At 40.6% G+C, this 27,591-nt stretch overlaps 1 protein-coding gene and 1 pseudogene across 1 annotated transcript; one reads left to right on the forward strand and one right to left on the reverse strand.

Moving 5' to 3' along the window:
* PSMC6 (proteasome 26S subunit, ATPase 6) lies at positions 1-27,306 on the reverse strand. The gene is made up of 14 exons (XM_039468965.2): positions 27,172-27,306; positions 26,090-26,169; positions 25,956-25,995; positions 25,667-25,719; positions 22,944-23,011; positions 22,589-22,703; positions 19,226-19,313; positions 14,433-14,494; positions 14,223-14,346; positions 13,524-13,585; positions 11,633-11,753; positions 11,430-11,510; positions 6,163-6,234; positions 1-488 (listed from the first exon to the last, which is right to left on the reverse strand). The coding sequence occupies exons 1-14, from the start codon at positions 27,296-27,298 to the stop codon at positions 370-372; spliced, it is 1,212 nt and encodes a 403-aa protein (XP_039324899.1). The 5' UTR covers positions 27,299-27,306; the 3' UTR covers positions 1-369.
* LOC120363946 (splicing factor 45 pseudogene) lies at positions 3,446-4,965 on the forward strand (annotated as a pseudogene).
* Positions 27,307-27,591: the final 285 nt, after the last annotated feature.

The following is a 27,591-nucleotide window of genomic DNA, read 5'->3' on the forward strand; positions in this document are numbered from 1 at the left end:
TGTAGGAGAACCAAATCAAACAGATTTTATTCAACTTTTTAGATAAAGAAAACAAATGATATAAAATAAGTCATAAGAAATGCTTTCTTATACCACTATCTCAAACCACTCTCAATGTTTTACAAAATACCCACACAGCAAATTCGAAAGGCTTCAACACACTCTTCCTTTGTAACTTGCTGCAATAAATGCAATATTAACACACAAATTTCTTCTGTGTAAGTTGTTACTAATTTTTATGTTACTCAGACATATTTTTATTCATACACTTTTAATGACATCATTGCCAATACATACATTATTTTCTTTAATTTTATTTTTACATAAAGCCAACATCTGTCATGCAGCCATCAAAAATCTTACAGTAAATTACACAGGTTTGTAGTCCAATTTAGACTCTAGCTTCTTAGAATCAGCCACTTTTCTGACTGCTTTCATGAAGTCTTCCTGTACTACAAAATCATGATCAGCACGAATTGCAAACATACCTGTGGAGAATAAAACAACATGACTGCTATATACCACATGTGAATTATATGCTCATTATAATTAAAACAATATAATTCTATGGAATAAATGTGAAGCTTAGATTTATTACTTCTGAGCCAGTAGTTCTAATTTGCTAAAAACCACTATCTTTCTTCAATTAAAATCCACAGCTGTGGTGTGATTATTTTCCAAAACAAAAACAGGTGAGACCATTTTGTGAATATTTACAATTTGGTTGAAGGATGGGCACAGTGGCTTACACCTGTAATCCCAACACTTTGGGAGGCCAAGGCGGGCAGATCACCTGGGGTCAGGAGTTCAAGACCAGCATGGCCAACATGGTGAAACCCCATCTCTACTAAAAACACAGAAATTAAGCTGGGTATAGTGGTGGGCACCTGTTTTCCCAGGTACTCAGGAGGCTGAGGCAGGAGAATAGCTTGAACCCAGGAAGTGGAGGTTGCAGTGAGCCAAGATCGCGTCACTGCACTCCAGTCTGGGTGGCAGAGTGAGACTCCCTCTCAAATAAATAAATAAATAAATAAATAAATAAATAAAATAAAATCCAGCTCAAATAGTCCCTGTATCCAATTGTAGCTCTTAATAAAAACAAGCATAAGAAACCAAAGCAAATCAAAACTACCAACAACATATACACATTTTAAGCATAATTTGACAGTAAGCAATTTGCTGAAGGTGCACACTTACAGGAAAAAAAAAATCTTAAGTTTGATAGAAATTCTTTGTTAATAATCAAAAACTTTGGCCAGACACGATGGCTCATGCCTATAATCCCAGCACTCTGGGAAGCCAAGGTGGGCAAATCACGAGGTCAAGAGATCAAGACCATCTTGGCCAAAATGGTGAAACCCCATCTCCACTAAAAATACAAAACTTAGCTGGGCATGTGGCGCAGCGCCTGTAGTCCCAGGTACTCAGGTGACTGAGGCAAGAGAATTGCTTGAACCCAGGAGGCAGAGGTTGCAGTGACCCAAGATGGTGCCACTATACTCCAGTCTGGGGACAGACTGAGACTCTGTCCCAAAGAAAAAAAAAAAAAATCAAAAACTTTGAGAATAGGGAATTATACAGAAAGCCAACAGTGGGTTTTAGCAAAAATCAGAGTCATTATTCATGTATTAAAATTGACCTAATTTATATACAAATTGATATTCTATTTAATTCATATTTGAGTATCACAACTCAATTTTTTCCTTCAAATTTGGTAAGTAACTTCTCAAATACTATTTGACAAAGGGGTAAAAGTTTCTTTCTACAGTATATAGTTTTTTACACATTAGTTGTGTCATGGGTATGGGTCCCTGGTTTTGAGAAAATCCTAACTCATGATAAACTAAAACTTATAAGGTTATCACTATCAACTAATTAAAGGAATTGTAATATTTCCATTGAGGATCTGCCTGTATTGAATTTTCATTTATATAAAATGAAGGAGTTAGAATAGCAGATTTCAAGGATTATTTCCTATCTTCTTTCCTTTCTAGATTTCTACATAAGGAAACATTCCAGCCGGGCGCGGTGGCTCAAGCCTGTAATCCCAGCATTTTGGGAGGCCGAGGCGGGTGGATCACGAGGTCAAGAGATCGAGACCATCCTGGTCAACATGGTGAAACCCCGTCTCTACTAAAAATACAAAAAATTAGCTGGGCATGGTGGCACGTGCCTGTAATCCCAGCTACTCGGGAGGCTGAGGCAGGAGAATTGCCTGAGCCCAGGAGGCGGAGGTTGCGGTGAGCCGAGATCGCGCCATTGCACTCCAGCCTGGGTAACAAGAGCGAAACTCCATCTCAAAAAAAAAAAAAAAAAAAAAAAGGAAACATTCCATATTGTCCTAGAAACCAAGTGAATGGAGATGACTGATTTTTAAAAAAATAACAAAATTTCAAAACTTGTTTAGAAAGCTACAGTGAAATTAGGTAAGTTATTTTTGTAAACCTTGCATACATGGCTATTTCCAAATCACTTTAGTGAATGAATAAATATGCAAAAGAGAGATGTGGCCAGGCCTCGTAGCTTCCACCTATAATCCCAGTACTTTGGGAGACCCAGGTGGGTGGATTACTTGGGCCCAAGAATTTGAGACCAGCCTGGGCTACATGGTGAAACCCATCTCTACAAAAAATACAAGAACTAGCTGGGCATGGTGGTGCACACCTGTAGTCCCAGCTACTGGGAGATAAAAGAGAAATGATCAAGTCTGGGGTACAGGGAGTAGTGATCATGCCACTGCACTCTAATGTGGGCCAGAATGAGACTCCATCTCTAAAGAAAAAATAAAACAGAGATACGTTCTAATCCAAAAAAGATAATGTCAGGACCTGAACAGAAAGGGCAACTGTAGTTGAATCAAGTGTACTTTAACTTACAGAAAAATGTTAACAAAAAAGGCCTGAACTCTAATAAAAAAGCAAATAAAAATTTCAGTATGTCTCCAGATGTGAATGTTCCCCCAGTTAAAAAACTAAAATTTTAATTCACACAGAAGTTACAGCTCACTTGCAATAACTAAAGGTAAATTTGTAAAAATATGTAAGAAAAAAAGCATATATTTGATAGCCTTTACATTCACCGCACAGCTTTCATTTGGATTGCAATCTAACCAAAGAAATCTTCTGGTAATAATTTGGTCTGGTTTACATTTTGGAAAGAGAATGTCACAAATTACTCTAACTAGTTCAAGCTATATGATAGTTTACCTCTGAATTGGTTTGTTTATTGATAAGGCTCTTTAAGTATGATTCACCCTGATTTGTACTGACAGCATTTCTAGACCTGAACGAAGCATCTGACTTGCATATTTTTGATGCAGATATTGACTTAGAGTATACTCCTCAAGATACTTGTACTGGGAAGCTCTCCCTGAGCAGCCACTTTAAATACTATGTGTTGAATTTACTAAGGCTAAACATAACATGAAAAGCAAGAGAAGGACCCCGCGCCGCCAAGCGCCCCGAGGACTCCGTGGAGGGTGGGCGCCGCCGAGGGCTCCTGCCGCCGGCAGGTTTCCGCGGAGTGCCGCCCGGCTTCGCGCTGCCGCCGCCGCGGCCCATGGGCAGAGTCGGCCGGGCGGGCCGGCATTAAACTGAGAAAAGATGTCCCTTTACGATGACCTAGGAGTGGAGACAAGTGACTCAAAAACAGAAGGCTGGTCCAAAAACTTCAAACTTCTGCAGTCTCAGCTTCAAGTGAAGAAGGCAGCTCTCACTCAGGCAAAGAGCCAAAGGACAAAACAAAGTACAGTTCTTGCCCCAGTCATTGACCTAAAACGAGGTGGCTCCTCAGATGACCGGCAGATTGTGGACACTCCACCGCATGTAGCAGCTGGGCTGAAGGATCCTGTTCCTAGTGGGTTTTCTGCAGGGGAAGTTCTGATTCCCTTAGCTGACGAATATGATCCTATGTTTCCTAATGATTATGAGAAAGTAGTGAAGCGCCAGAGAGAGGAACGACAGAGACAGCGGGAGCTGGAACGACAAAAGGAAATAGAAGAAAGGGAAAAAAGGCGTAAAGACAGACATGAAGCAAGTGGGTTTTCAAGGAGACCAGATCCAGATTCTGATGAAGATGAAGATTATGAACGAGAGAGGAGGAAAAGAAGTATGGGCGGAGCTGCCATTGCCCCACCCACTTCTCTGGTAGAGAAAGATAAAGAGTTACCCCGAGATTTTCCTTATGAAGAGGACTCAAGACCTCGATCACAGTCTTCCAAAGCTGCCATTCCTCCCCCCATGTATGAAGAACAAGACAGACCGAGATCTCCAACTGGGCCTAGCAACTCCTTCCTCGCTCACATGGGGGGCACAGTGGCGCACAAGATCATGCAGAAATACGGCTTCCGGGAGGGCCAGGGTCTGGGGAAGCATGAACAGGGGCTGAGCACCGCCTTGTCGGTGGAGAAGACCAGCAAGCGTGGCGGCAAGATCATCGTGGGAGATGCCACAGAGAAAGATGCATCCAAGAAGTCAGATTCAAATCCACTGACTGAGATACTTAAGTGTCCTACTAAAGTGGTCCTCCTAAGGAACATGGTTGGTGCGGGAGAGGTGGATGAAGACTGGGAATTTGAAACCAAGGAAGAATGTGAAAAATATGGCAAAGTTGGAAAATGTGTGATATTTGAGATTCCTGGTGCCCCTGATGATGAAGCAGTACGGATATTTTTAGAATTTGAGAGAGTTGAATCAGCAATTAAAGCGGTTGTTGACTTGAATGGGAGGTATTTTGGTGGACGGGTGGTAAAAGCATGTTTCTACATTTTGGACAAATTCAGGGTCTTGGATTTGGCAGAGCAAGTTTGATTTTAAGAACTAGAGCACGAGTCATCACCAGTGATCCTTAAACGAACTGCAGCTGAGAAAAGAAGGAAAAAGGTCACAGCCTGCATGGCTGTTGCATACCAAGACTCTTAGAAAGACTTCTAAGATATATGTTGATTGATCCCTTTTTTATTTTGTGGTTTTTTAATATAGTATAAAAATCCTTTAAAAAAAAAAAAAAAAGAAAAGAAAAGCAAGAGAAAATCACATATTCTAAAACTTATGAAAATCTACAACATATAAAGTCAGTAACTATACAACAGAAATTTATTTTTTTATATTTAAAGATTCCATACGGAAGACAAAAGCTAAATGATTCTACGTAGGGTATTAAAGGTACTTGGGTCTGGAAATAAAAATAGCAACATACAATTTTTTTTTTTTTTTTTTTGAGACGGAGTTTCACTCTTGTTACCCAGGCTGCAGGGCAATGGCGCGATCTCGGCTCACTGCAACCTCCGCCTCCTGGGTTCAGGCAATTCTCCTGCCTCAGCCTCCTGAGTAGCTGGGATTACAGGCATGTGCCACCATGCCTGGCTAATTTTTGTATTTTTAGTAGAGACGGGGTTTCACCATGTTGACCAGGATGGTCTCGATCTCTCGACCTCGTGATCCACCTGCCTCGGCCTCCCAAAGTGCTGGGATTACAGGCTTGAGCCACCGCGCCCGGCCACAATTTTTATATACAATATAGATGTGAAAAAAAAAATAGTATCATACAACACAGAATATTTAAATACTACATTTTACACAAATGACATGATCACATAATTCATAAATCTTTCAAAACACTGCTCATAGACTAGTATCAGACAACATACATGATCCATTTTGCAGCAGATACCTCTAGTGCTGCCCATTCTAACTCCAGCAACAGGTGTGGTAAAGAGTTCTATACAGCCTCAGACTTACTTCAGGGGCCAGTGTTCTACTACATTCCTCTCCTTCCACATTCTGCCCTAAGGCATCTAGAAGTGCAAAGGAGTTAACACCACCAAGGGCAAAACTCAATTAATGAGGGATGAGTACTGGTAAATAAATGTTCTAGTCTCACAACCTTCAGCTGGGTGATCCTGGAAGGCATTCTGCATGTTTCTGTGAGACCTAACCCCCCTTTCCTACGGCAGCTACCTCAGTAGTGCACCCTCACATTAGCTTTCCCTCTTTCCATCTCATATACCCTGTTTCTCCTGTTCCTGGAATCAATTCCTAAAAAAAAAAAATCATGAACCCAAATCCTTGCAAAGTCTAGGCTCTGCTTTCAGACAAACTCAAAACAGTTTTAGTAAATTTTAAAAATCAAAATCAATAGTTAAACTGCACTTTAAACCCTTACCTGCTTCAGTACAAACATTTCTCAGGTCTGCTCCATTAAAGCCATCTGAAAGCTTCACAATTGCTTCATAATCTGTTTAGAAAAAATACTGGAAATTAGTTTTTAAAATTAGACCTTTTCTTGATTTATGCCCACATGAAAAATTTAAACTGAAGAGCTCACTATGAATTTGATCAGCTAGACATCACCTCTGTTAACATTCAACAATATTAATATCCCAAAACTAAGACTTCTGTTAAATAAACCAGCCCTAAGCAGAATTAGACACACACCCGAAACTTTAAAAACAGAAAATATCACCAAACTCTGAAGGTTTCTGAAAGTAACTTAACCTATTTTTTTTAATACAGAATTTTGCCCTTGTTGCCCCAAATGGAGTGCTATGGTGCCAAATGGCGCCATCTCAGCTCACTGCAACCTCCACCTCCTGGGTTCAAGCAATTCTCCTGCCTCGGCCTCCCGAGTAGCTGGGACTACAGGTGTGTGTCACCATGCTCAGCTAATTTTTTGTATTTTTAGTAGAAACGGGGTTTCACCATGTTAGCCAGGCTGGTCTCAGGCGATCTGCCTGCCTCAGCCTCCTCAACTGCTGGGATTACAGGTGTGAGTCACTGCACCCGGCCCTTAAACTATTCTTATACAATGAAACAGCTATGCACATGTGAACTCCAGATACCTGTCAAGCTATGATTCTCATCAAAAGTGCAACCAAATCTTTAATTTGAATAAACCTATAATAGTCAAAACAAATTATAACAATGGAATTTACTTTGTTTACTTTAATCACACAAGCCAAATATAAAGTACAGCAAAACTGAAATGTAATCATACATAATTTTGTCACATGGAATTTTTAAATGCTACAACAGGAATTTGCTAGCTTTTCTGGTTTCTGTACAAGATTCAAGTGGTGAAGTACCAGATCTATGGTAGCAGTAATAAAGTGAGTTCTCCACCCACTCACATAACAGACATGAATCAAACAGCTGTAGGTTTAGGGTAGCAGCAATGGATATGACACAGAATAGTAAGAGAAATAAGACAGCACAGGCTACTATAGTGTAAATAACTTTGATGATACACTCTTTGGTCAGACAATATAGGGCATGTTGATTTCTATTTGAAATCACACAGACAATTCAGGAATTGTCATGTTTAAGTTCATTGTAAGCTTCCTGAGAGCAAGAATTCCCAAGGCTGGCATAGTATCTGGCATCAAGGAAGAGCTCAGTATTTGTGGAAGAAACCTACACATTTACATCCTTTGTTGTCTTTCCAGCTCAAAACCCTCTAATAGGAGCAATGAAGACAGTGAAAGGCAACAATTAGCTATTTGTCATTATTTTGGACCATTAAATTCTAAAGGGTTTTTAAGGCTGCCTGGAAATTATACTAGATTTCCCTAGTCTGGAAGTCAGCAAACTTTTTACATAAAGTGTGGGTAACCCCCCATATAGGCACTGAGGAATGAGAGCTAAGCAGAGCCCTGGCACAGTTAGGGTTTGAGGAATATCTCACGTTATAGTGTTACTACTCAGCTATTTCCTTTTATATAATCCTTTACATAATCATATATTAGTTTATAGAGATAGGGCTTGTAGGCTCCCTTTATATAATCCTCTATATATAATAATAGTTGATAGTATGAGTGCCTAAATAATATTTCCGCTGGGCGCGGTGGCTCACGCCTGTAATCCCAGCACTTTGGGAGGCCGAGGCAGGTGGATCACGAGGTCGAGAGATCGAGACCATCCTGGTCAACATGGCGAAACCCCGTCTCTACTAAAAATACAAAAAATTAGCTGGGCATGGTGGCGCGTGCCTGTAATCCCAGCTATTCAGGAGGCTGAGGCAGGAGAATTGCCTGAACCCAGGAGGTGGAGGTTGCGGTGAGCCGAGATCGCGCCATTGCACTCCAGCCTGGGTAACAAGAGCAAAACTCCGTCGCAAAAAAAAAAAAAAAAGAATATTTCCCTACAGATATACCTGTAATTATATCTTAGTTCCTAATTGGAGGAATGCCTAGAATGGACACAGTACAGAGCATGAATTAAGGAATAAGCAGCTTATAATCGGAGGAATGCCTAGAGCAGACACAGTGCAGAGCATGGTTTAAGGGAAGACAGTTATACCAGGACAAGAATCCATGGCCCAGGCGGCAGCGTTCAGTATCGTAAAGATACCTGCTGTATGGCAGGCTTGGGGTGAGAGCCACTCCTCCTGATAAAGGAGTTGTAGGACCTTGCTCCAGTTCTTGTGGAAGGCTGCCCTCAGAACGGCAATCCACCTTGGTGACTGTGAACTTTATCAGCTCTTGCTACTGTGCTGCTTGAAAAGCATCTTCCCATAGAAACCTGGAAGCTGCCAGAAGGTGGCGGTAACCTTGACAGCTCTGTCACTGCTATGTGATTTAAGCATCCTCCGATAAATCTTCTTAGAAGTAATTTCCCATAGATAGATGTATCACACACTACACCCCCTTACTGCACCTGGCCCTTGCCTTCGTGGGAACTGGGCCCTCGCCTTCGTGGGAACCAGCCCCTTGCTGCGTGCTGTCCATCTCCTGGCCTAGGTGACCTAATGGGGGTGGATCCTATGTTTTATTGCTCACAACCCTATCACTATCCTTAAAGATGATTTCACTCACTGCCCTGCCCCCTAACCTATACATAATAAATACTCACGCTTCTGGACATTCGGGGCTTCGCCGCCTTGCGAGCCAGCCTCGCCTGACTCCGCTGATAGGTGGCGTGGCCCCCTGGGCCCAGCTGCGTTTTCTTTGTACTTCTGTGTCCTGTCTCTTTATTTCTCAGACACTGCGCCTGAGCACAGCATAAGGCTCACCCCACGACCCTGTGGGGTACTTAGCCTTACATCGAGCTCCCAACGTGCCCTACAATAAAGGGCCAGATAGTAAATACCTTATGCTTTGCAGGCCATATGGTTTCTGTTATAACTATTCAACTCTGCTATTATAGTAGGAAAGCAGCCATAGACAACAGATAAATAAATAAGCATGCTGGGGTCACAACAAAACTTTGTTTCCAAAAACACAAGGCAGGCAGAATTTGGTTCACAAGCCATGTTTTCCATAGATAATGACTTTATACCTTCTCTTTGTCCTCAAATCTCTAAGAATACTTTCCTATCTTCATTCTGAATGTGCATTTTATTTCACTGAGAAATCAGAAGCATTCAGAAAAAACACTTCTACAAGTTCCTGTACTATCTGAGAACCTGTCATCATCAGCATCTATATACTGCCTTTCCTCCATTCTCATAAATGAAGTGCACATATATATATAGGGTCAATACTTCTTCAAGAACATTATCAATTTCTCTTTCTCCTAGATCATTCCCAACAGCATTATATATGTTTTTTTTTTTAAGTGTTATAAACTCTTCCATCTTTTTTCTAAAAAAAATTTTTTTGACAGAGCAAAAAATTAAGAGTTAAATTCAGCAAATAGCTATTGAGTAATTTAAGTCAATAGCTATTTGCTGAATTTGCTGAATTCCAGCCTGGGCAATGGTGACTCACTCTGTCGCCAAGGCTGGAATGTAGTGGCGTGATCGCAGCTCACTGCAATCTCTGCCTTCCGGGTTCCAGCGATTCTCCTGCCTCAGCCTCCCGAGTAGCTAAGATTACAGGCATGTGCCACCACACCCAGCTATTTTGTATTTTTAATGGAGACAGGGTTTCACCATGTTGGTCAGGTCGGTCTCGAATCCTGACCTCCTGATCTACCCGTCTCAGCCTCCCAAAGTGCTGGGATTACAGGCATGAGCCACCACATCTGGCCATAAACTCTTCCATCTTAAAGAAAACTCTGCCACAACCTCTTCTCTATTTCCCTTCCACTTCTCTGTCTCCTATGCAGAACTCTTAAAATAAATGTCTAAACTCAATGCCTCTCCCTCTCAATCTCTCTGAAACCCATCCGGAATAGGCTTTTACCTCCGTCATTACCAAGAAGCTACCTTTGACAAGATTACCAACGACCTCCACATAGTTAAATCCAAAGGTCTACTCTGAGAACTCTTTACCTGACCTATTGTCAGCATTTTACAGGAATCAGTTAAAACAAAAAACAGGCCAGGTACAATGGCACATGCCTGTTATCCCAGCACTTTGGGTGGCTGAGGTGGGCAGATTGCTTGAGCCCAGTAGTTCGAGATCTGCCTGGGCAACATGGCGAAACCCCATCCCTACAAAAAAATAAGCCAGGGTTGGTGGTGTTTGCCTGTAGTCCCTGCTAATCAGGAGGCTGAAGTGTGAGGATCATTTGAGCTTCAGAGGCAGAAACTGCAGTGAGCTGGGATCATACCACTGCACTCCAGCCTGGGCAACAGGGTGAGACCCTGTCTCTAAAAAATAAATCGCCTTCTTGGTAAGGCCGTCCCTATGCCAATCCTCCCACCATTTAAAAATGTACATCTTCATGCCTGCTCCTGGCATTTCCCTAATTTCCTATTCTTCCCCCCTTGAAACAAGGTCTTGACAAACTGGAGTGCAGTCACATGATCACAGCTCTCTGCAACCTCAAACCCCTGGCCTCAAGCAATCCTTTTGCCTTGGCTTTCCAAAGCATTAGGATTAAAGAAGTGAGCCGCCATACCCGCCTCCACTTTCCTGCTTTATTTTTCCTCATAGCACTTATCACCACCTGTTATACTCTGTTTTACTTACTTTATCTGTTTTTTCCTAACAAGAATATAAGTTTTCTAATGGTAGAAATCTGTTTTGTTCCTTGCTATATCGTCAGCCCTTACAAAACACTTACAATAGTTCCTAGCATATAGTGGATGCTCAACAACTATTTGCAGAATTTAAAACCACCACATTTGCTAAACTAAAAACCAGATTTGGGAAACTATCAGTAGTATCTAACAGTATTTTTCTTCATTTACTGAATGTAAATACATATAAAATAGATGTCTTCCAGCCGGGCATGGTGGCTCACGCCTGTAATTCCAGCACTTTGGGAGGCTGAGGTGGGCAGATCACGAGGTCAAGAGATCGAGACCATCCTGGCCAACATGGTGAAACCCCGTCACTACTAAAAATACAAAAATTAGCTGGGCATGTTGGCGTGCGCCTGTAGTCCCAGCTACTCAGGAGGCTGAGGCACGAGAATTGCTTGAACCCAGAAGGAAGAGGTTGTAGTGAGCCAAGATCACACCACTGCACTCCAGCCTGGCATCTGGCGACAGAACGAGACTCTGTCTCAAAAAAAAAAAAGAAAAAAAATAGATTACTTCCTTACCTATTTCACCATGCTTTGTAATGGGACCTGCATGGATTTTCAGTATGTCTAATCTTGCTTGTTCATTTGGCAAATCAATATCTGAAAATAAAAAATTATTTTATAGTTCAGTTTTATTTTTTTTAAATATAGTGGAAGGTGAAGTATGGTAAAAGAAATGGACACAAAGAAAAATGAATAGTAGGTAAAGAACCTTAACTCACGTATTTTTCTATCTAATCTTCCTGGACGCAGCAAAGCAGGATCCAGTGTATCCGGTCTGTTTGTAGCCATGATCATTTTAACTCTATGCAGAGTATCAAATCCATCCATTTGATTCAATAACTAAGAATATTAAGAATCAGATTTTACAAAACATTCTAATCACTAAAAAAAATAGTACACACCTTTTATATGTCTAACAGCATGAAATGGATTGTCTACAGATAGATATGTGACCTTCAGAATGGGTATTTGATAGAATTCTACTTCTTTCTCTCTTATATAAAGGGATATACTTTCTAGCCTCAAAGTTCTAAGCTAGATTATATACCTTTTAATAGCTATGTATCTTTTTATAGCTACCAAGTAGTTTTAATAATCTAAAGACTTCCATCATGTTAAGAATTATGAAACTAAACTATGTGGATTTAATTTCCAATGTCCAAAATTTTATCATGCAATTATTCTTTAAAATAAAAGCTAATAACAAAATCCAATATGTAAAACGCTTATGATATGTCAGATACAACATTTATATTAGGATAACTGGATATAAAGATTTTTCTACAAATTTGATAGAAAAACCCACACTTTTTTTTTTTTTTTTTGAGACAGAGTTTCACTCTGTCACGAAGGCTGGAGTGCACTGGCCTGATCATCCTCACTGCAACCTCCACGTCCTAGGCTCAACTAATCCTCTCCCCTCAGCCTCCTGAGTATTGGGGACTACCATTTTTTTTTTCTGAGATGGAGTCTCGCTGTGTCACCCAGATCAATGGCATGATCTCAGCTCACTGCAACCTCTGCCTCCCAGGTTCAAGCAATTCTCCTGTCTCAGCCTCCTGAGTAGCCGGGATTACAGGTATGCCCCAACACGCCAACCTAATTTTTGAATCTTTAGTAGACATGGGGTTTCACTATGTTGGCCAGGCTGGTCTTCAAAGCCCAGACCTCATGGTCTGCCAACCTGGGTCTCCCAAAGTTCTGGGATTACAGGCATGACCCAAAGTGCCTGGCCTATTTTTTCAAATAATTCTGCTGTACATAGAAATACTGAAAGACACAAAAAATATTATTTTCATTTCTAAAGTTTTCTTAAACAAAAAAACTTTATTTAACAAACTCTAATATAGCTAGTCTGACAATATGTGTTAGTTGATAATATATTAGTTACTTGAATAAAATTAATATTTGTGTCATTTAAAAATATCTCAATTTAAGGTTTCTAAGAGAATTTATAATTTTAAAATGCTTTGCATCTTCTGAGCAGATCTTTATAATTTATTAAAAGAGATTTTTCAAATACTCATAAGAAAAGAATTTGACACTGCATTACCAATGCTACCTAGTTTCTATTTCAAATGGGAAAATTTATTTGGACTCTTGCAATCACTTTCACAGAATTTGGAGTGGGGAAAGATAAAACTGGAGGAAGGCTTTATGTGCATTCTTTCATTCTGTCATCTATCTTCTTCAGTTATGAAAATTATTTTACTTGCCTCAGTCTCAGCAATATAGTGAGAGAAAATTTTTAGGGCAGCCTCATACATAATTATATCTCATTTATTGCCAACAGTCTTAATATGACCATTACATAAAATATCTTAATAAAACTACCATAAAATCACATTCATAAGAATCAATTTAAATATCTGAATGGCTGATCTGCTCAAAAAACACAGAACAGTACAAGTAACACCAAACAGAATCTCGCAGATAGTCTTATTTTCTAGTAGTCATTTTCTTAGAGACACATGTTTGTTCCTGTCAATATTTTCAAATTTCATATTTCATTTAAAATGTTGTATATATTTCGACTTTCAAACATGCAATGTTCAGTTCTTCATTTAATAAACATTGGTTTCTTTATAAACCCCCTTTACCAAATATTACCTCCATTAAAGTCCTCTGAATCTCTCTGTCAGCTGAAGTACCCTCAGAAAACCGACGACCACCTAAAATAGTAGATTTGGGAATTTATATGCATTACTCTTTTCCTCTATCACCATCATTTAAGGAAACAGAACATAACAGTTGTGGCTCGAAACATTAAGGTAAAAATTAAAGAGTAAAATTATGCTGACAAAGTTAGACTTGAATCGTGTAACATTTCTCATTTTGTTAAAGTGAAAGGTTATTTATTTTATTATTATTAAGCGGAGTCTCACTCTGTCGCCAGAGTTGCATGCAATGGCACGATCTCCACTCACTGAAACCTCCACCTGCTGGGTTCAAGAGATTCTCCTGCCTCAGCCTCCTGAGTAGCTGGGATTACAGGCATTCGCCATCACACCCAGCTAATTTTTGTATTTTTAGTAGAAATGGGGTTTCGCCATGTTGGCCAGGATAGTCTCTATCTCCTGACTTCATGATCTGCCCACCTCAGCCTCCCAAAGTGCTGGGATTACAGGTGTTGAGTGACCACACCCGGCCGTGAAAGGTTATTTATTAAAACTGGTTAAAGTAACGCCTAATTCATTGTGGCATTTACTTCATACAAGTAGCAATTTTAGGTTAAGAGAGGGAAAAAACGTTATTTTACATTAAAAAAAAAAAAGGTCCAAAAACTTTCAAAAAGAGTGTTATTCTTACCAATAGCATCTATTTCATCCATAAAAATGATGCATGGTTGATGGTCCCTGGCATAATTAAACATTTCTCTGATCAAACGAGCACTTTCACCAATGTACTTGTCTACAATAGAACTAGATACAACCTGATTAAAGAAAAAACAGTAAGGTAAGTATAAGACAATTCAAGTAAAATTAAATTTCAGTAAGTACAAAATAATCTTCCCTTTACCTTTAAGAAATTGCAGTCCAGCTGGCTAGCAACGGCTCGTGCCAAGAGTGTTTTTCCCGTACCTAAGAATGACAAAAGAAGTCTTAATTAGATGATACGGTAGACAAAATTTGTTTTGAGACAGGCAATCACTCTGTTACCCAGGCTGGAGTGTGAGGAGATCACAGCTCACTGCAACCTTGACCTCCCAGGCCCAAGCAATTTTCCCACCTCTGTCACCCAAGTAGCGGGGACCACAGGCATGTGCCATCACACACAGCTAAGTTTTTTTTGCTTATTTGTTTGTTTTTCAGAGATTGGGTGTCTCTGTGTTGCCCAGGCTGGTCTTGAACTCTTGGGCTCAAGTGGTCCTCCCACTTCAGCCTCCCAAAGTGCTGGGATTACAGGCAAGAGCCACCACACCCAGCCTATGTGAAACAAATTTTTAAAATCCTTTTAAAAATATAATTGTTTGGCAAGTAAATTTTCCAAAATGAAAGCTAAATCCTAAATAGAATTTTCACTTAAAATTCCAAAATACTGGCCAGGCGCAGTGGCTCAAGCCTGTAATCTGTAATCCCAGCACTTTGGGAGGCCGAGGCAGGTGGATCACAAGGTCTGGAGTTCAAGACCAGCCTGGCCAAGATGGTAAAACGCCATCTTTACTTAGAAAAAAAATACAAAAATTAGCTGGGCATGTTGGCGGGTGCCTGTAATCCCAGCTACTCAGGAGGCTGAGGCAGAGAATCCCTTGAACCTAGGAGGCAGAGGTTGCAGTGAGGTGAGATGATGCCACTGCACTGCAGCCTGGGTGACAGAGCAAGACTCTGTCTCAAAAAATAAAAAATAAATAAAATAGCCGGGCGCGGTGGCTCAAGCCTGTAATCCCAGCACTTTGGGAGGCCGAGGCGGGTGGATCACGAGGTCGAAAGATCGAGACCATCCTGGTCAACATGGTGAAACCCCGTCTCTACTAAAAATACAAAAAACTAGCTGGGCGTGGTGGTACATGCCTGTAATCCCAGCTACTTAGGAGGCTGAGGCAGGAGAATTGCCTGAGCCCAGGAGGCGGAGGTTGCGGTGAGCCGAGATCGCGCCATTGCACTCCAGCCTGGGTAACAAGAGCGAAACTCCGTCTCAAAAAAAAAAAAAAAAAAATAGCCGGGCGCGGTGGCTCAAGTCTGTAATCCCCGCACTTTGGGAGGCCAACGCGGGTGGATCACGAGGTCAAGAGATCGAGACCATCCCGGTCAACATAGTGAAACCCCGTCTCTACTAAAAATACAAAAAATTAGCTGGGCATGGTGGCGTGTGCCTGTAATCCCAGCTACTCAGGAGGCTGAGGCAGGAGAATTGCCTGAACCCAGGAGGCGGAGGTTGCGGTGAGCCGAGATCGCGCCATTGCACTCCAGCCTGGGTAACAAGAGCAAAACTCTGTCTCAAAAAATAAATAAGTAAATAAGTAAATAAATAAATAAAATAAAATTTCCAAAGTACTTCTGCTCTCAATATTAAAATTTGAATCAAAATATGTGTTATAACTTTTTATGACCAATTTTAAATTGATAATAAACTGTTTATAGGGTAAATTTTTTCTTTTTTCTTTTTTTCTTTTTTTTTTTTGAGACGGAGTTTCGCTCTTGTTACCCAGGCTGGAGTGCAATGGCGCGATCTCGGCTCACCGCAACCTCCGCCTCCTGGGTTCAGGCAATTCTCCTGCCTCAGCCTCCTGAGTAGCTGGGATTACAGGCACACGCCACCATGCCCAGCTAATTTTTTGTATTTTTAGTAGAGATGGGGTTTCACTATGTTGACCGGGATGGTCTCGATCTCTTGACCTCGTGATCCACCCGCCTCAGTCTCCCAAAGTGCTGGGATTACAGGCTTGAGCCACCACGCCCGGCTAGGGTAAATTATATGTATATATCGAAGAATGATTAAATCAGGTGAATCAATACATCCATCACCTCATATGCTTAACATTATTCTGTGGTTAGAACATTTAAAATCTACTTCTAGCAATTTGAAATAGCTAACACGTTATTAATTATAGTCACCATGCTATCACTAGAATTTATTCTTCCTAAGTGAACTTTATATCCTTTGATCAACATCTCCCCTATCCCCATACACCACCACAACTTCTGGTAACCATTCTACTCATTTTTATGAGTTCAATTTTTTAAGATTCCACATAAAAATGAGATTATGTGGTAACTGTCTTTCTGTGTCTGGCTTATTTCAATTAGTATAACATCCTTTAGATTCATCCATATTGTCACAAATGGCAGTTTCCTTTTTAAAGGCTGAATAGTATTCCACTGTGTATATTTATCACATTTTTTTATCCATTAATCCACTGATGGGCAATTTTTAAGCTGTTTCTGTATCTTGGCTATTGAGAAATAATCATGGGAGTGCAGATATCTTTGATACACTGATTTCAATTCCTTCAATACACAGAAGTGGGATTGCTGAATCATATGGTAATTCTATTTTTAGTTTTTTGAGAAACCTCCACACTGTTTTCAAAAAATGGCTCTGTTAATTTACATTCCCACCAATAGCGTACAAGGGTTCTCCTTTCTCTACATCCTTGCAAACACTTGTTATCATTCATCTTTTTCATAATAACTATCTATTCACAATATGGACTATGATAGAAACTTCTGTTACACTAAAATACATTGGTCTATCCTCCATACTGACTGGATCTTTTACCTATGAATATTTTAACATCAAGCACTGATTATTTGGAAACTACTGGTTCAGTGAGTTATGCAAATCTTCCAAATGTTGACATTTTTCATTACACAATATTAAGAAATTTTGTTATTCTCACCACTTATCTCAATTTTGTTATTCTCACCACTTTATCTCTAATAAAGACAGAAACGTCCTTATTAATATTTTAGAATGCTGTCATGGCTGTGCATTGTGGCTCATGCCTGTAATCCCGGCACTTTGGGATGCTGAGGTGGGCAGACTGCTTAAGCTCAGGAGTTCACGACCAGCCTGGGCAATATGGCAGAACCCTGCCTCCACTAAAAACACAAAAATTAGCCCAGCATGACAGCACACACCTGTAGTCCCAGCTACTCCAGAGGCTGAGGTGGGAAGATCACCTGAGCCCAGGAGGCAGAAGTTGCAGTGAGACAAGATAATCAAGCCACTGCACTCCACTCTGGGCAACAGACTTACGCCTGTAATCCCAGCACTTTGGGAGGCCAAGCGGGGTGGATCATGAGGTCAGGAGATGGAGACCATCCTGGCTAACATGGTGAAACCCTGCCTCTACTAAAAATAGAAAAAATTAGCTGGGCATGGTGGCACGTGCCTATAGCTGCAGCTACTCAGAAGGCTGAGGCAAAAGAATTACTTGAACCTGGGAGATGGAGGTTGCAGTGAGCTGAGATCGCACCACTGCTCTCCAGTCTGGGTGACAGAGCAAGACTCTATCTCAAAAAAAAAAAAAAAAAGAAAGAAAGAAAGAAAAAGCTGTCAACCACAAGGTGTCAGACACGTTTTTTTTTTGTTTGTTTTTTTGTTTTTTTGTTTTTTTTGAGACGGAGTTTCGCCCTCGTTACCCAGGCTGGAGTGCAATGGCGCGATCTCGGCTCACCGCAACCTCCGCCTCCTGGGCTCAGGCAATTCTCCTGCCTCAGCCTCCTGAGTAGCTGGGATTACAGGCACGTGCCACCATGCCCAGCTAATTTTTTTTGCACTTTTAGTAGAGACGGGTTTCACCATGTTGACCAGGATGGTCTCGATCTCTCGACCTCGTGATCCACCCGCCTCGGCCTCCCAAAGTGCTGGGATTACAGGCTTGAGCCACCGCGCCCGGCAGACACATGTTTTTAAAAATTCTAATTTTCACTTGACGGCTCAAATTTTATCACTGGCAACAGATGATGTTAAGTTGTTTAACATGACAGGCTCAATTTGTTCACTTTAAAAAAAATGTGCGCCAAATAATCAAAAACCAGTCTGAGTAATCAATAACTAATAACCAGTAACCAGTCTGATAACCATAGCATATCTGTAAATGGTCCATTCAAGTAAAAACAGTATTTCACAAAAAGCAACAAGTTCAGCTGGCAACTTAAATAAACTGCACAAGTGCTTTTCTAAAGACAACTATATTATTCAATACACAGCAGAAGTATTTTATATATATTTTCCATTTCATCACAAAGAACATAACTATTACCCAAACATGAAGATTTGATAAAATTACTAATTTTTACTGTTTCACCAAGGACTTTAAAGTGAAACTGACTTTATTTTTACACTGCATGTATGTGGCAATCAAGAACACAATGGCTACTAACTAGCACTATTTTGTATCATTAACACTGATTCAGGCCACGGTGCAGGTAATTTAATTTTACCCGTGTTGGTCTTGCACCATCAGCACAAATGTGCACACAGTGAAGAGTCCAACAACATTTTAGCTTTTTGTTTTGTTTTCTGAGAAGGAGCCTCACCCTGTCACCCAGGCTGGAGTGCAGAGGCACGATCTCGGCCCACTGCAACCTCCACGACCCCGGCTCAAGCGATTCTCTCACCTCAGCCTCCCAAGAAGCTGGGACGGCAAACGCACACCACCACACCCAGCTAATTTTTGTATCTTTAGTAGAGATGGTGTTTCACCATGTTGTCCAGGATGGTCTTGATCTCTTGATCTTGGGATCCGCCTGCCTTGGCCTCCCAAAGTGCTGGGATTACAGGCATAACCCACCTTCCCCGGTCAATTTTTTTTATTCTTTAATTCATTCATTTTATTGATGGAATAAAAATAATTCAATACCAACCTGGTGGTCCATATAACAAACAGCCTTTTGGAGGTATTATTCCTACACGCTGAAACAACTCTGGGTTTGTAAGAGGTAATTCTATCACCTAGAAAAGAAATTGAATGTTTCTTAAAAAGTTAGTCAAGATTTTCAATGTACTTTCAAATACTTTAAGTCAAACATCACTAGTTAGGTGTACACAACATAATTTATAATAGATCTAGACTTCCACGCTAGTTAAAACCATTTATATTAAGAGGTTTTGCTTAAGATAGATTTAAGATCCCTTAAATCTAAAAACTTTTAATGTTTTTTAAATAAACCACACATTTGATTGGGGTGATGGTTACACGATATATAACTTGTTCAAACATATTTGAAATGTACACTTAGAATCTGCATTTTTTTAATGTAAATTATACTTCAATGAAAAATTACACTGCAAAAAATTAGTTAAGTCAAATGAAGATATAAACAAAAAATACAACTCAAAAGATCTATACAAGTTTGAATTTGAAAATACAACACAGGCCGGGCGTGGTGGCTCAAGCTTGTAATCTCAGCACTTTGGGAGGCCGAGGCGGGCGGATCACGAGGTCGAGAGATCTAGACCATCCTGGTCAACATGGTGAAACCCCGTCTCTACTAAAAATACAAAAAAGTAGCTGGGTGGGCATGGTGGTGCGTGCCTGTAATCCCAGCTACTCAGGAAGCTGAGGCAGGAGAACTGCCTGAACCCAGGAGGCGGAGGTTGCGGTGAGCCGAGATCGCGCCATTGCACTCCAGCCTGGGTAACAAGAGCAAAACTCCGTCTCAAAAAAAAAAAAAAAAAAAAAAAAGAAAATACAACACAAAATAGTTATAAAATGGGAGATGGATTTGATAACTTATACCAAGAGAAAAGGTATATAAAATTTTTATCTGTTGATATTTTGCCATAGCAGCTTTCAAAGAACAGTATGTACTGCTCTCAAGATTAATTCAGGCCAGGCGCGGTGGCTCAAGCCTGTAATCCCAGCACTTTGGGAGGCCCAGGCGAGTGGATCACAAGGTCAAGAGATCGAGACCTTCCTGGTCAACATGGTGAAACCCCGTCTCTACTAAAAATACAAAAAAGTAGCTGGGCATGGTGGCACATGCCTGTAATCCAAGCTACTCAGGAGGCTGAGGCAGGAGAATTGCCTGAACCCAGGAGGCGGAGGTTGTGGTGAGCCGAGATCGCGCCATTGCACTCCAGCCTGGGTAACAAGAGCGAAACTCCGTCTCAAAAAAAAAAAAAAAAAAAAAGATTAATTCAAGGAAGCGGAGAACAGAAGAATAGAAAGAATGAGGATCTGAAAGTCCAATTTAAATTATTTATAGTACCACTTACTCAAGAGAGAAATTTCTATTGAATAGTTGTGTTGGGCCGGGTGCAATGGCTCACGCCTATAAATCCCAACACTTTGGGAGGCCAAGGCTGGAGGATGGTTTGAGCTCAGGAGTTCAAGAACAGTCTGGATGACATGGTGAAACCCTGTCTCTACAAATATTAGTCATGTGTGGTGGCACATGCCTTTAGTTCCAGATATTTGGGAGGCTGAGCTAGGAGAATGACTTGAGCCTAGGAGGTGAAGGATGTAGTGAGCTGAGATTGCACCACTGTACTCCAGCCTGGGCAAAAGAACCAGACCCTGTCTCAAAAAAAAATATGTCCAGCCGGGCTCGGTGGCTCAAGCCTGTAATCCCAGCACTTTGGGAGGCTGAGGCGGGTGGATCACGAGGTCAAGAGATCGAGACCATCCTGGTCAACATGGTGAAACCCCGTCTCTACTAAAAATACAAAAAAATTAGCTGGGCATGGTGGCGTGTGCCTGTAATCCCAGCTACTCAGGAGGCTGAGGCAGGAGAATTGCCTGAACCCAGGAAGCGGAGGTTGCGGTGAGCCGAGATCGCGCCATTGCACTCCAGCCTGGGTAACAAGAGCGAAACTCCGTCTCAAAAAAAAAAAAAAAAAAAAATGTCCATATGTGCATCAAGTGTGACTGGGAAAAGCCAGAAGAAAGAAATCAATAGCTAATCTGTCAGTCAAGTCTCTGTAGACAGTCAAGGGTACCACATGTATAGATGTGATTCTCTCTGCTCCTATGGCTAATGCAGCAAATCATTGTTGAAAGCAAATTTTCACCATTCCAGGAAGCACTTGTTCTTCCTCTGTTGCCCTTTCATTAAATACAGGTGAGAACTGTTTTTTTTACTTAGACTAGTGCTCTTCAACTATCATCAAAGAAAAATTTGGTTTCATAATCACTTGGAATGCTTGTTTAAAAGCTAATTCCTGTGTCTACCACCAATGCAGTTCATCAAAACCACTCAGAGGGCCCAGCAATCTTTATTTTTAATAAGTGTTCCAGAAAAATTAATAAGAACAACTGGCTTAAGGCTTAAATCAAATGATGTAAGACATTCCAACTATTCCCATTAACTCCTAAATATGCACAGCTTAATTTAGGATGAAATCTACAGGACAATGTAATTTGCTTTACAGATAACAGTTAAGCAGCTGTCTGTGCTATGAAGTATGGCAATCCTGATTTGATTCTTCACCTAAAAGATTTAAGACAATCCTAAAGCCAGTGGTTTTCTTGAATGGTAGCAAACAGCTTTAACAAAATAAAATATTTAAGGAACAGGTATCCTACTCTTCTGTAAGAGTGGGACGATAGTATTAATGAGGTTATGGAAAAAACTCATCACACACATTATCCAAATATGCTCTGACCCAAGTAACTTGTGATAATCAAAACAACATGGCATCAGATTACATCAATTATTCGTAGCTTTTTCTCCATTCCTTTGCCACAAAAAGAGCAGGATTTTTCTAACACCAAATTATCTCCAAATTAAAAAACACCAATAGAATGGGTGTAGTGGCTCACACCTGTAATCCCAGCACTTCGGGAGACTGAGGTGGGCGGCTCACTTGAGGTTGGAAGATAGAGACCAGCCTGATCAACATGAAGAAACCTCTTCCCTACTAAAAATATAAAGTTAGCTGGGTGTGGTGGCACATGACTGTAATCCCAGCTACTCAGGAGGCTGAGGCAGGAGAATCGCTCCAACCTGGGAGGCGCAGGTTGCGGTGAGCCAAGATCGTGCCATTGTGCTCCAGCCTGGGCAACAAGAGCAAAGCTCCATCTCAAAAAAAGAAAAAAAAAAAACCAGTAATTTTCACAACTAGAAAAATTCAGTGCTATTCTCTTAGCAAGAATAGTAAATACACAATATTCTTAACTACCATTTAGACAAAAAGTACTTTTTCATCTTATTTCTCCTCTTGAATATCCTAAAACTAGTAGCATTTATTAGCTAAGTTCAGAGAACAAAGCACGCAGTACCAACCTCTCTTAATTCCCGGATCTGTTCTGATAGCCCTCCAATCTCAGAATAAGAAACATTCCCAGGGTCCTCGTGAGACATGTTATAAACCAGTGGATCCACCTCTCTTGGCAAATATCTAGAATGAAAAGGTATGTATTTTTCTTTTGAATATATATTTTCTCTCAGCCTACTGATAGCATATAAATGACTTGCTCATGCAAGCACCTACAGCTGATGTTATAAAGATGTGCTCAATTAAAAACTAGCAAAAGGGAAAAACTCCCAAAATATTCAGTGATCTCAAGAAGCATATATCTCAGAGAAAAATCTCCCTTTGTGAAAATAAAAGGTAGACTAAATAGAATCAGAAACCCACCTCATGATGGTTAGTGTAGTCATATCCAAAGCAACTCTTGTTCCTGGCTTCAGCTTACTTTTGTCAAGCTAGTTTTGCAAAACAAAAGATATTACATAAACACTTAAAAAAGGAGTATCACTCTAATGAGAACTTAATATTTAGAAGCCAAATACTCATTTTTACCCTTCAGAGAGAACAAATGTCAGATTATATACTCCATGCTAACAGAATGGCTTATAAAATAAGTAATTCAAAGTGATTTCCATCTGCCCCTTAAAACAATGTATCTTTGTGTAATCTGAGCATGAAATGTGAAATGACTAATACACAAAGCTTGAGGTGGCAATTGTACAGTGACTGTGGGAATTGCTACCAAAGCATTTATAGAAAAACTCATTAGTGTACATTTTAGGGAAAGGAAAGGGAAGCATTTTAAAGGTGTGCTCTTAGCACAATGGTTAGGTAGAAAAAAAATAAAAAATAAATAAATAAAGGTGTGCTCATCAGATTTATTCTGAAATGTATGGCTTCTGGGAAGAATGTGTGTTACAAGATCATGAGAGAAGGAGGAAATGCACTGTATCCACTTAGAGATTTGTATTAAAATGCTTTAAAATTAAAGCCCAAAGCCCAGCAACCATCATTCATGCCTTTGCTACATTACAGGCACATGCTGAGCAAGTTACACATTAGGTTGAATCACACTAAATAATTTCTTGGCATATCTGCCTAAAAATAGATGGCATCTAATAGATTCGCCTCACACTCAGGATGTTGTTACTTTTCAAAGACAAAGTTACTTATTAATTGTTTTAAAAAACTGCTTGCCAATACAATTTCAGAATCATAAATCACTGACAACTTGTCACAAGATTTTACAAAGAGCTTCAAATTTAGGAAGATAGGCAAAGCACTAGGATTAATATAACAATTAAGGAAAAAAACTGCTAAAAAGCAACGTTACTTGGAAAAAGAAGAGATCAATATGAAGCTATTTCAATGTTTACATCCATAGGGAATACAAGTTGAGTATTCCTAATCTGAAAACCCAAAATGCTCCACAATGTGCAATTTTTTGAGCGCTGACATGATGCTCAAAGAAAATGCTCATGGGAGCATTTCAAATTTTGGATTTTTTCATTAGGGATGCTCAACCAATATAATGCAAATATTCTAAAATCTGAAAAAAAGCCAAAATCCAAAACATATTTCTGATTCAAGTATTTTGGATAAGGGATACTCAACTTGTATATACCTTGGCTTTTCTAATGTTTTCTAGTTTTCAAATATTGTCTTGTCCTGATGCAACCTGAAATATCTTAATGCCAACTTTTGGCATCCAGAAAGCCCTGAAAGGGACATAAAAACCCTTTGTCAGTTTAGGTATCTAATAGTTTGACTTAAAAAATGTCAACCACTTATATACTAGGCAAAATCTTAATATGAGATTTATTCCCTGGATTAAATTCTCCCCTACAGCCACGTTCTGTAAATGTTTTAAAATCTGAACGCGAGCCAGGCGCGGTGGCTCAAGCCTGTAATCCCAGCACTTTGGGAGGCCGAGGCGGGTGGATCACGAGGTCGAGAGATCGAGACCATCCTGGTCAACATGGTGAAACCCCGTCTCTACTAAAAATACAACAAAAAAACTAGCTGGGCGTGGTGGCACGTGCCTGTAATCCCAGCTACTTAGGAGGCTGAGGCAGGAGAATTGCCTGAGCCCAGGAGGCGGAGGTTGCGGTGAGCCGAGATCGCGCCATTGCACTCCAGCCTGGGTAACAAGAGCGAAACTCCGTCTCAAAAAAAGAAAAAAAAAAAAAAAAAATCTGAACCCGAAATGACAATCACGCAGAGAAAGCTCTTCCAATGAATTCAAAAGAAGTCTCTACCTAAGGATACTTCCTATGGTACATAAATTGATTTCAGACACTACTGAATGACCTGAGGTCATTTGTTGGCATCTTTAATAACTGCAAAATAAAATTCAGAATTATTTCAACTTGCCCTACCCTAATCTAAAAGACCTCATACAAAATTAACTTAGGCCATGGTACAGTCTTATCAGTAACAGTTCTGAATGTTTAAATATAAACACAGGTAACTGATCGTATCTAACACTTTTAAGTCCTCTTTAAAAATGATATTAAAGCCAGGTATGGTGGCTCGCACCTGTAATCCCAGCACCCAAGGCAGGTGGATCACGAGGTCAGGAGATCAAGACCATCAGGGCCAACATGGCAAAACCCAGTCTCTACTAAAAATACAAAAAAAAAAATTAACTGGGCATGGTGGCGCATGCCAGGTGGCCCATGCCTGTAATTCCAGCTACTCTGGAGGCTGAGGCAGGGAAAATCATTTGAACCAGGGAGTTGGAGGTTGCAGTGAGCCAAAATCGTGCCACTGCACTCCAGCCTGGTTGCAGAGTAAAACTATCTCTCTCATACACACACAAAAGATATTAAAATAAAATGTCTATTTTCCAGTTCTAAAACACTAATTTCTCAGTCACTATTAATAGATCTGACTGAGACAATGTAATACAGTAGAAAGTAGAGAATACCAGGAGTCAAAGCCTATGGTTTGAATTCAAGCTTTGTTAATAACTAGCTACGTCTGAACAAATCATCCTTGTGAGTTATGGGCATAAATTCCCAACCTGTTTGCCTCAAGAATTAGAGAAAATAACTTACACGAAACTGCTTTTGTCAATCAGCAAGCACTATACAAATAAAAAGTATTACCTGTCGACGACAACCCACAACATATCTTGGTCCATTTGTAGCTTTAACGATGACTAGAAGAAGAAACATAAAAGAAGTAATTGAAAAACAGAAAGTAAAAAAATATATATCCACATTGATAGAGGGCTTAGTTTTATTTCTGTCCTCCAAGAAGACAACAGTTGAAGACAAACTTAAGTCTATGCAAAAATACTCTCTCTCTGCATTATTGTCATTAAAATAATACGCATTTCAAAAGTTAGAGAGAGGTGAGCTGTTTCTTTACTAATTACTAATCTAATTCACTCACATTTTTCTTCGGTTAACTGTTTAAGCACTTCACCCACAATCTAAGGAAGAAAATAAAAAGCATTACTTTTCGGCAACACCTAAATAAAAAAGCAAATTACCATCACCCTCTAATCCCCAAACTCCATTACCTACCTGCCCAACACTTTGTAGAGCCTTCAGATCATTTTCAGACTTTTCATACTGCTTGGTAAGTTCTTTTAATTGTTCCCTTACTGAAATAATACAATTTGAACATTTTTAATTGAACAGTAATCTTAAGGCGTTTAAATAGCTAAATCTCACTTTAGTGTTTACTTAAGTCTATTTCACTTTACCTAAGTTTCACATTCACTATTTCAAACCATAAAAGAAACAATGCTGTTTGTAACGAGTAGGTGGCATGTACAATAAAAAAATGTTTCAGAGAAAGCACCGTAATTTTATTTTCTTGATCGGCAACACTTGTTTAAGCATATTTTAAGTTATATTCTTAACAGATATTGACACCTTGACACTTAGGATTTGCGACTACAAATCCGAATGACAATCAGACCCTTCCTCACCTCTTCACCTACCCATTTGGATTCTTCTCTGATATTCTACCCTCAAGTCAAAAAATGCAGTTCTCTACAGAATCACTTAGTTATGGTCCTCCTTCATCTAATTAAACCACTCATGCTTTTCAATGAAAATGCACTGGAAAAAAAAAGCACTAAGGAGGTAAGGAATATTTGTATGCCTGATACAGTACAACAGGAAACAAGACAAAAGACAATATGGGTTATTGTGACAACTGGAACCCTTCTCTCTTAAGCTCCGCGGCCGTCTTTCACCTCCAAGAACAAGCCGACTCCCTGAGTCTCATCTCTTGCTTGAGCTTCCTTGACTCAAGCGCCTTCCCCTCTTCGAGTCCCAGGACTCCACCAACACTGCCCTCCTTGCACCCTAACCTGAGTAACATCCTCGGCCTACTTCTTCCCACTCCTCCTCTAGCTCTTTTCCATTTCCACTTCAGGGCCGCGGATGTTCTGTCACCAGGACTGGACTGGGCCATTTCTACACACGAAGGAGTGCTGCTCCCCAAGCTCAGGGCTGGATGACAAAGCGCCTTGTCCCTGGACCGAGGCCTGGTCATCTCTAAGTCTCGGTTACCAGGCTCGGCCAAAGGCTTCTACTTTGTCAGAGGCAGAAGCGAGTCGAGGCACTTGATTACTTGGAAAGAAAGGTGCACTCACACTCCTTAAGACGGCCGTCGATCTCCTTGTGCTCAAGCAGCTTCTTGCGGTAGTCCTGAAGCGCCTTATCTCTAGGGTCCGCCATGATGAGAAGCCGTCTCTCATAGGGGATGCCGGGAATGGCCATGGCCGTCCGGGCGGGGGAAGGGGCGGGGCGAGGGACGAAACCCGGCCTGGAGGGGTGGGTTTGCCCATGAACCCGCCCCTTCCGGTTAGCCCCGCCTTTCTACTCCACTTCTCCCACCTCTATGTCTCGGTTCACCTAGAACGCCGGCGTACACTGAAGGGGGACTCCGCCCACACCGTCCCCTGCAGGCCGAGATGGGTAAAGCAGGATGCAGTTACCCAGTCTTCCTCCGAGAGTCCTCAGTATTAAGTCACTGCTGTCCCGGAACCATAAAAAGCTGTGTAATAAAATGA

Source organism: Saimiri boliviensis, chromosome 2, assembly GCF_048565385.1.
Source record: "Saimiri boliviensis isolate mSaiBol1 chromosome 2, mSaiBol1.pri, whole genome shotgun sequence".
NCBI lineage: Eukaryota > Metazoa > Chordata > Mammalia > Primates > Cebidae > Saimiri > Saimiri boliviensis.

Bases quoted from the DNA above. Each gene is read 5' to 3' on its own strand.
- PSMC6 (XM_039468965.2), bottom strand. From the start codon at position 27,298: ATGGCCATTCCCGGCATCCCCTATGAGAGACGGCTTCTCATCATGGCG. The intron at 22,704-22,943 runs GTGGGTTTCTGA...TTTTCATTCTAG, and splicing joins ACTACACTAACCATCATGAG to ATATTTGCCAAGAGAGGTGG. The intron at 11,754-13,523 runs GTAATATTTGGT...TAATATTCTTAG, and splicing joins TTCAGAGGACTTTAATGGAG to TTATTGAATCAAATGGATGG.